Below are 9574 nucleotides of genomic sequence, written 5' to 3' on the forward strand. Positions count from 1 at the left end.
GAACAAAAAATGATCTTTATATTTAATCAAAAAAAATCTCATACATATACAGTGGGGGTTAGTATATAACCTGCTGAGGCCTGTGTTCTCAGAATCTTTAACCCAAATCTACTGGGATATGTGATTACTGGCTTATTATATTATTATATATTATCTATATAATATTTTAATTTTTTCTAATTCTTCTTTGACAAAGCCTGACACAGTGACCCAGCATCTCTTTGGTGTTTGAAATATGATGCAATGATTTTGTTCTTGGCTTTGCTGTAGCGATTATTAATTATCCCAAATGCACACAGGCTCATCCACCCAGTCAGTGTGGAGAGGATGAATGTAAGAGCTGGGCATTTCCAGCCATTGCAGATGTGACATTATAAAATGCACTTCAGTGCAAAATGACACAAACAAAGCAACAAAATAATACTAGAGTTGTTCAGTGTTATGGTGCTGTACAGTCAGACAGGAAGGAAATCTCTGTACCTGCCTGTGTGCATGGATGTGATAGTATAATGACTGCATGTTGAATTTACTGCTTCATCATCATCAACCTTAAATGTAAACTGTTGTTAGCCTCTGCTGCCGTGCAGACGGGCTCACATCCAGACTTCCCGGCTTCCCTTTCTTCGGCCTGCTTTTATTTGTGCGTCACCTGGCCTCGCCACCTGTTGCAAGAGGAAACCAGAGGTGAGGCTTCCGGTGAGCCCAAACGCTGTCAGGTTTCAGGTTGGACTCCCCCTCCAGTGTCAGCTGAGGAGCCAGGACTCATGATAAGATAGATAGAAGAATAATAATAGCAAGAATGTATAAAAATGTATCTGTATAAGGAGGGGGCTAACTTACCTCCTCTTGTGTCCTCCTCTAATCTGCTTCATCGAGCTCCTTCTTCCATGTTCTCCCACAAACATGCACAATAAACTTGAGCTCCTGACTGACTGATTCTCCATCACCATCTCCGTTTTTGTCTCTCTTCCAGCCCGCCTGACTGCAGCGCTCCTGAATAATAACCCCATGTCCCTCTCTCGCTCGCTTTCTCTCCCTCCTGTTTAAAATGCTGCTCACAGGCGCGCTCCCGTGCCGGGTTTTAAGCACACACACATCCCCCTCTCTCTCTCTCTCTCTCTCTCCACACGGACCTCGGGGACGCGCTCGGTCCGTGTTGCGCAGGTCCGGCCCGCTGTGACTCTTTCGCAGTGCTGCTTTTATTTTCTTAACGGCGCCAAGTCCACCCGCATGCGCGCACACTCCCTTCCTCCGTCTCCATCAGCGCTTTGATCTTGACCCCCCCTCCCCCCCCCCCACCCCACGAGCTCACACAGGGTAGGAAATAAAAACAGGTGAAGCCTCCTTTTATTACATTTAAGAATAGAAAAATAATAAAACAAAAAATCTGAATCTGCTCGTAAATATTGAGCAAATGCAGCTGTTGCAGTGTTCGCTCACCCTAATGGATCTGGTTCAAGGTCTGGAGTATCTTTTTTCTCTTTTCGGTCTATGTGAGCGAGCCCCCCTCCTCCTCCTCCTCCTCCTCCTCCCTCCCTCTCTCTCTCTCTCCCTCTCCCTCCTCCCTCCCTCTCCATCTCTGCATTCTCCTCTTTTTAGTCGTGTGGGAAGCTCCGTGAATGCGGCTGCAGAAGGAGCCAGCATACTTATGCGCCTGACACGGATACTGTTCTGTCTTTACAGGAGGGAGAGAAACACTAGCTTGCTTTTCTCCGGTGTGACACCCCTCCCCCCTCCTCTGCCATTTATTCCACCTGGATATTTTTTGTGTTTTTCCCAAAGAGAGGATTACTTAAAAAATTATCAAGTCCATTTTGATTCTTTTTTTCTCCCTTCCCTTCTTTGGACCTATGAAAGAGCGAATGTGCGGACTTTCGAGCGCCTCACTTGCACCACAGCGGACTAAAGGCTGAATAACTGCATTATTCATTTTTACGCACCGGTTTCTCTTGTCCTCACTCGTCTCTCTGGTTTCTCTCCGTTTTTCTTTCTTCCTCCTTTTGTTCTCGGAAAGGAGCTTCAATATTCTTCTTCTTTATTACAGGGGGAAAGAAACAAACAAAAAAGCATAAGAACTGATTCCCTCCCACTTGGATGAGACTGAAATAATCTCTTCTCCATTCGACTGCAAACAAAGTGAAGAGAACCACCAACAGTTTTTTGGGGGGTGGAGGGATTAGCGCTGCACGGATGGAGAATAACCTCGTGACAAAAGCAACCTGATGGGGGCATTTTGGCCGCTTCTGCCCTCTGGAGCTTTATCCCCGTGCGCAACTTCGCTGGAAACGAACCAGTATTTATTCATTGGCCCTTCGGAGGGTTGCTCAGCCGAGCTGTAGCCAGACGCACAGTGCTGGCCATCATCATCATCATCCCCTCTCCCTCCCCATTTTCTACTCATTGCTACTCCTCTTTCTCTCGATCAGTTCCCCGCCTTTAAATAAAAACTCCAAGAATGATGGACTTATTCCACCGTACTGGTGTCCGCCTTGCGCCCCTTTTCACGCCTTGGAGTCGCCGGACGCGCCGTGAAGATCTCTGAAAGCTATCTGCCTCCCCCCACCCCCCACCCCCTCTTTCTATTTCCCCTCTTTCTACCTTCTTCTACCTTTCCCCCACTCCCTCTCTATCTCCCCTGCACCCAAATGAACGTTTTCCCATGGAGGTAGTACGGCCACTTTGGGGACCGAACGAGCAGCGGGGAGATTTTTCCAAGCAAGAGGAGCCCGTCAGTAAGAGGCGCATCGGGTGAAATCGGACCTCCCTCCTTCTTCGCCTCTCCTCCTCTCCCTCCTCTGTTTCTCCATCTCCGCCTCGCACCTCCACCTCTCCGGTTTGCTCGGCTCCCTACATGGAGCTATAGAGGACTGGGGGGACACCTTGTTGCGCCCCTATAACTGTCGGCTTCTGCTGGGCAGACTGTTTGCACGGCTCCATCCATGTCTCACCAATGCTGCCCCGTGTCTCCAGAGGGAGCCGCATTCATCACCACCACAGCTTTGGGTAAGTCCAATTTATTTAAATTCAGTCCCATAAAAAAGATCTCTCAGATTTCGTCATGTGGAATTTCTTCTTGTGTCACAGCTGCTATAAATGGGTGCAGCTTAAACCCCTCTCAGTGTGTCAGTAATGGGCACAGTCCCAATTCTTTTTCTTCTCTTTGCTGGTGCTATTCGCTGGTATTGGAGGTGCTGGCTCCAAATTAGACCTCCCCTAGAAAAGGGAACTGCAGCCATTTGACTTTGATTATGTTGAATCTGAGAGGCACAAAACAGAGTTGTGCTGATGTCTGCGTCTTGCTTTGGGTGTCAGAATAAGATGCATAGACGTGCAGTATTTCAGGGGTTTGGGTAAGTCCAGAGCATGTGCTACTTTTTCCTGCAGTACTGAATAACCTCCATCCAACATTTCAGGCTATCCAGGATTTGGAGGCATGACTGTGTGTCAGTAACAGAGATACGCAGTTCATAGATTCTGATGAAATAGTGGGATCATTGCAAATGTGCATTATTAGCATCGTGGCTAGAATTTATTTCATACAGTGAGAGTAATGTTTTCTTTTTTGTACTTTAAATATAAATCGAGTTAAATATTAAAATTGCAATGCAGTCAATCTCAAATATGAATTTTGATGGTGTGTGTGTGTGTGTGTGTGTGTGTGTGTGTGTGTGTGTGTGTGTGTGTGTGCGTGTGCATATCTGGTTTTGTGTGCATGTATGTACGCCTGCGTGTGTGGATGTTTGTGCATGCGCCTGTCTCTCTTTTCTTTTTCTTTCCAAAGGTTACTAAATGGTTTTCTGGGGGAGGATTTCTAACCGGCGAAATGCTGCTCGTACTCCTGCTGGCAGCCTTTTCTTCTTCTATCTCCGGCTCTCTCGCCTCCTCCCTCTCCTCCCCCTCAATGTCGAACGGACCCCCGATGGCAGACCCGTCCGCCCCGGACTTGCTGGCCGAGACCTGCGTCGCCTGCTCCTGCATGTCGGTGGAAAACGTGCTGTACGTCAACTGCGAGGAGATCACCGTCTATCGACCCACACAGCTCATCCCTCCGGCCTCGTCCCTCTACCACCTTAACTTCCAGAACAACTTTCTGATCATACTCTACCCAAACTCTTTCCTCAACTTCACCCACGCTGTCTCGCTGCACCTGGGGAACAATAAACTGCAGAACATTGAAGGTGGGGCCTTCATGGGGATGAGTGCGTTGAAACAGCTGCATCTGAACAGCAACGAGTTAAAGGTGCTGCGTGCGGACACTTTCTTAGGCATAGAAAACTTGGAATACCTTCAGGCTGACTACAACTTAATACAATACATTGAGAAGGGAGCCTTTAACAAACTGCACAAACTCAAAGTGCTGATCCTGAATGACAACCTCATACAGGCACTCCCCGACAACATATTTCGCTTTGCCTCACTCACACATCTGGATATAAGGGGCAACAGGATCCAGAAACTTCCCTATTTGGGTGTTCTGGAGCACATTGGACGCATTGTAGAGCTGCAGCTGGACGACAACCCCTGGAACTGTACCTGTGACCTAGCACCTCTCAAAGCGTGGCTTGAAAACATGCCCTATAATATTTTTATTGGCGAGGCCATATGTGAAACGCCAAGTGACTTGTACGGGAGGCTCCTGAAAGAAACCAACAAACAGGAGCTTTGTCCCATGGGAACAGGAAGTGAATTTGATGTTAGGATGCCACCTGCACAGCCCTCCAAAACGCCCCCAAGTACTGTGGCTCCCATAGCCACGAAAACGCCAAAAACCACAGACTCATCAAAGTTTTATGGCAATGGGATTGTGGCTGGAAGGAATAACCAGATTGTTTCCTTTCAGTTGTGTCCACAGCCCTGCAGCTGCAAAGCCCACCCTTCTGACTTTGGCATTAGCGTCAGCTGTCAGGAGAGGAATATTAAAAATCTAGCTGATCTCGTTCCCAAACCCCCAAATGCCAAGAAGCTTCACCTGAGTGGGAATTACATCCGTGACATCAATCCGAGTGATTTCCAAGGTTTTGAGGGCTTAGATCTGCTGCATCTTGGCAGCAATCAGATTGTCACAGTCCAGAAAGGTGTGTTTGCTAACCTCACTAACCTGAGGAGACTGTACTTAAACGGAAACATGCTTGAACAGTTGCACCCAGAGATGTTTTTGGGCCTCACAAACCTGCAGTACTTATATTTGGAATACAATGCCATAAAGGAAATCTTAGCAGGTACGTTTGATTCCATGCCAAACCTTCAACTCCTGTATCTCAACAACAACGTTCTGCGGAGTCTTCCTGCTTATGTGTTTGCGGGGATCCCATTAGCCAGACTCAATCTGAAAAACAACCACTTCATGACCCTGCCAGTGAGCGGTGTCTTGGACCAGCTGAGGTCACTGACCCAAATAGACCTGGAAGGGAACCCGTGGGAGTGCTCGTGCGATCTGGTTGCCCTCAAACTCTGGCTGCAGAAGCTGAGTGATGGAGTGGCTGCCAAAGAGGTGAAATGTGCCTCCCCTGTGCAGTTCGCCAACATTGAACTGCGCCTCTTAAAAAATGAGATCCTGTGTCCTCGGATGGCGAGGCCGCCCTTTATTCAGACTGGCGCCACCCCTGTTTTGACATCAGTGTCGCCTGCTGGAGTTGGCAAAGCACCACCGGGAGGGCCCGTGCCTCTTTCAATTATGATCCTTAGCATCCTCGTAGTGCTGATCCTGACTGTGTTTGTGGCCTTTTGCCTTTTAGTCTTTGTCCTGAGGCGGAATAAAAAACCGGTGGGCAGGCAGGAGGGGCTGGGGAACCAGGAGTGCGGCTCAATGTCTTTGCAGCTTCGCCGCCACAGCCACAAATCCGGCAAAAAAGGTTCTATCCCCGGCGATGACTTGGGAGGCGAGACCTTCATCCCTCAGACTATCGAGCACATCGGCAAGAGCCACACCTGTGGGATCGGTCGCTCCTCAGACTTGGATGCCGGCTTCAAATTTGCAGACTCGCAGAGGCAGAAGATCATCCTGCGGAACAGCGCAGACAAGGAGAAAGACATGCTTTCCACTCTGGAGCGCAACAAACGCCTCAGCACCATTGACGAACTCGAGGAGTTTCTCCCCAACCGAGAGCCAAGCATGTTCATCCACAACTTCCTGGACAGCAAAAGAGATTTCAACAGTATAGGGATGGGCGGATATGAAATCCGCTACCCAGAGAAAACGCTGGATAAAAAGATGAAGAAGTCGTCGCTGATAGGCGGGAACCACAGTAAGATCGTAGTGGAGCAGAGGAAAAGTGAGTATTACGAGCTGAAAGCCAAGCTCCAAGGAACACCTGATTACCTGCAGGTGCTCGAGGAGCAGACTGCACTGAGTAAAATGTAGGGACTGTTGTGTTTGATCTGTGCATTGATTACACACACTTCTACAGTATGAAGTCAGCAACATGCAGGCAGACAGACAGCCGAACACATTTCTCTGGCTCTTTGTCCTCTCGAGACACACACACGTCATTCAAACCTTCAGATCTCTCACCCTCTGCCTTCATTTCCCTCTCTGCAGCCACACACACACACACACACACACACACACACACACACACACACACACACACACACACACACACATATACACATACACCTACACACATACACGCACACACACACACAGACACACACACACACAAAGCAAAAAAAGTGCCTTCTGGAAATCCTTAATGACCACTGCAGAGATGGACAAAATGGCTCCACACTACAAGGCTATTAGTAGAATAAGCGTGGATGTATTTCACAGTAAAAGACCTTCTGGATTATCAGCCACTCACACGTACGAATCCTGCAAACTTACCATAGGACACCCTTAAAAAAGCAACCAGACATAGTATCTTTTGCTGCTACTGAAATGGGTACTTATCTTCTTCGTATTTTTTTGTTGTTCTTGTTGTTGTTCTTTTTCTTTTACTGTATTTTTTTCCAACCAAATCAAAGGGTCTTGAAACAGTGCTTGAGAATATACCTCGCTGGCTTCAGCCCGTTTTTTAAAAAAAGAAAAAGAGGGAGCGCTGGTTGTTCTTTTTGCTCTGGAACGAATCATGTCTCCTTCTACTGGGATGAGATTAACAGAATCAGTGACTCAATGGATGCTACTTTGCTTTATTCTATTTTATTTTGTTTTTATTTGACCTTTTTTGTGTTGCTGGGATATCTATTTGATCTTGTGGATGCTCTCCGGAGTTGGCTGCAGACTCTCTGCCATCTTGTGTGGATTACACAGCAGTAGCAGTACACCTGCTCTTTGCCGGGAGGCTAAACAGCTCCCGTTTTCCATTCGTGGGAATTGGAGGCACCGCAAAACTCTTTTGGGGGAATGATTTCATGACTTGTTTTCTTTGTGTAAAGAGCCATGTTAAATATAGTGTCTTCTGAATGGAGTTGTGTTTCTCTTTAAAAATTCCTACTTACAGTAACTGTATGTTTTGGGTGAAATCTAATGGCACATACACTGTCAGAGGACGTTTCTGAAAAATGAAAAGAAAAAACAAAACAAAACCCAATGATTAAAAAAAGGAAAAAAAGAAAAAAAAAGAAATTACAAAGCTGCTTGCCATGTAAGCGTAACCTGGAATTTATTTTGTAAGTCTTACATTATTTGTATCTGTGGGACTGGTTTGTAAATTACAAAGAAAGACACACACACACTCATACTGTACGACGGAGCATCATCAACATCAAGAGACTTCATTGCCAGATTGTCCAACAAACCGCTAATATAATTCAATCGGTGACCCGCCTCCCTGTCAGCTCTCAATTCGTAGAAAAAGAATGAAAATTTAACAACATAGTTAATTTATTTTTCTATGCAGGGTTATTTAAAGAGTTATTGGTATTATTTAAGAAGAATAATACGCAAAGAGTGGAAAGGACTTGATAGTGTGCTGCATCTGAGCTAATTCAGTCGATTCAAGGGTTTCTGTTTCTCTCGGTCTGCTGAGGAGCGCCTGCCGGATGAAAGGTTGTGAAATGTGATCTGTGATGTTTCCTTTTTCTTGTGTCGCACGATGAGCAAGAGGCCTGATAGAGTCTGTGACGTTTCCAGCAGTTTCCTTATTCTTATATCTCCCACAGTATCTTGTAAAAGGTTTCTTATTAACATTATGCAACCAAAATAAATGTGCATTAAACTCGATATGCTTCTGGAATTGTTGGACCTGGGAGGAAAAAGGGAGGGAAAGCGAGGGCAAACCGATCGAGGCTCTAAATTGTCGGATCTGGGCCGAACCGTATCGGAAAAACAACCATGTGCAATATTAGCTCAGTCTCCGTTTTGTTTTTAATTTATTTAGTTTGAGATGATATTGTCAGGACAAGTTCTATTTCAAAATTCTTTATTCAACTTAACTCTATCCGGTCCTTATTTAAAAAGTATTGTTAAGTTAAAATTATGAGTGTTTATTGACATTACAAATGAATAGAATGTATCTTGAAAAGTATAATAAATACAATTTTCTATCAGTCATAAATCTCCTGTATATTGGTTAATTTTCTCATGTATAATCATGTTGAAATCAAGGTATTAAAATCAGCACCTCTTTGCACCGTGTCCCCCCTATTTCTTTTAAGCTCGTACATCCTCGTCGTTCTTCGAGGCTGCTTAACTTTCAAGCTTCTGCAAACCCTTCCATTAGCATTTTTTCCTTTCACAGCACACGGTGCAGCGTCTGACAGCTCAGTGTTGGACAAACTAAAGCTGACAGAACGCTGTTCTTGTTTTGTTCGTGTACAAACACTGGCTGCCCTTCAAGCATAATATATAATTGTTTAGTTGCTTAGAAAACTGCCTCTGCAACTTGGGAAAGTCTTGTTTTTTACCCCGAAGGCCATGAACCAGTTTGTGCTTTTCAAGGGAACAGTTTAAGCAACTAAAACCAAGCCAAAATAAAGTCTCCAGCGTGGAAAACTTCATACAAATATGCACATGTGCTGGTTTTTCCTATTTAGATCGCAAAATATTTTGTCCCAAACATCCCCAACTTTTTCTGTCCTTTCAGCTTTTAAGGCAGGTTTCTGAGAGAACACCTGACTTTTTGGTTTTTTTGGCAGGTGTCAAAGTTCCCTCTGTTTATAGACACCCATCAAACATTTATGCCGGTTTCATTTTAGGGTTAAAAATTCAGATTTCCTCTTTCTGTGTTAATCCAAGCTTTTGTGCTTTTGGGAAACCAAGTAGCAGAGAGTATGACTCATCCAGACGCCAGAGAATTGTCCTCATTAATTATTAATACCCATGGCAGTTATGAACTAAAAAAGGGATGTGGGGAGAGAGGTGAGAGATAGGAATGTGATATGTATAACCCTCCAAACTGTCTCCCCCATCCTTCCATCATGCTCCGTCTTTCTCATGTTTGTGATCACACTGCTCTGTAATAAAGCAGAAATATCATTTGGTGCTTAAAAAAAGGCACAAATTGGCTGGAGACGCAGCTTTTCAGTCCAAAACTTTACTGCAGTGACTTGGCTCTCGTGCAGGGTTCCTGGAAGGTCGGGTGGGGGGGTTCTCGAGGTGCCACAACACTAGAAAACGGTGAATTTCTATTGCTTT

At 45.5% G+C, this 9574-nt stretch overlaps 1 protein-coding gene across 1 annotated transcript; it reads left to right on the top strand.

Moving 5' to 3' along the window:
* Window positions 1-1621: 1621 nt before the first annotated feature.
* On the top strand, window positions 1622-8496 carry slitrk4 (SLIT and NTRK-like family, member 4). Its single transcript, XM_085418960.1, has 2 exons — window positions 1622-3003; window positions 3782-8496. Exon 2 carries the CDS (start codon window positions 3824-3826, stop codon window positions 6359-6361), a length of 2538 nt encoding a protein of 845 aa, XP_085275086.1. The 5' UTR covers window positions 1622-3003; window positions 3782-3823; the 3' UTR covers window positions 6362-8496.
* The last annotated feature ends 1078 nt before the right edge of the window (window positions 8497-9574 follow it).

The sequence above is a fragment of the Rhamphochromis longiceps genome, linkage group LG2 (assembly GCF_057381845.1).
Source record: "Rhamphochromis longiceps isolate RC_006_pf linkage group LG2, R_longiceps_female_GT1.1, whole genome shotgun sequence".
Taxonomy (NCBI): Eukaryota; Metazoa; Chordata; class Actinopteri; order Cichliformes; family Cichlidae; genus Rhamphochromis; species Rhamphochromis longiceps.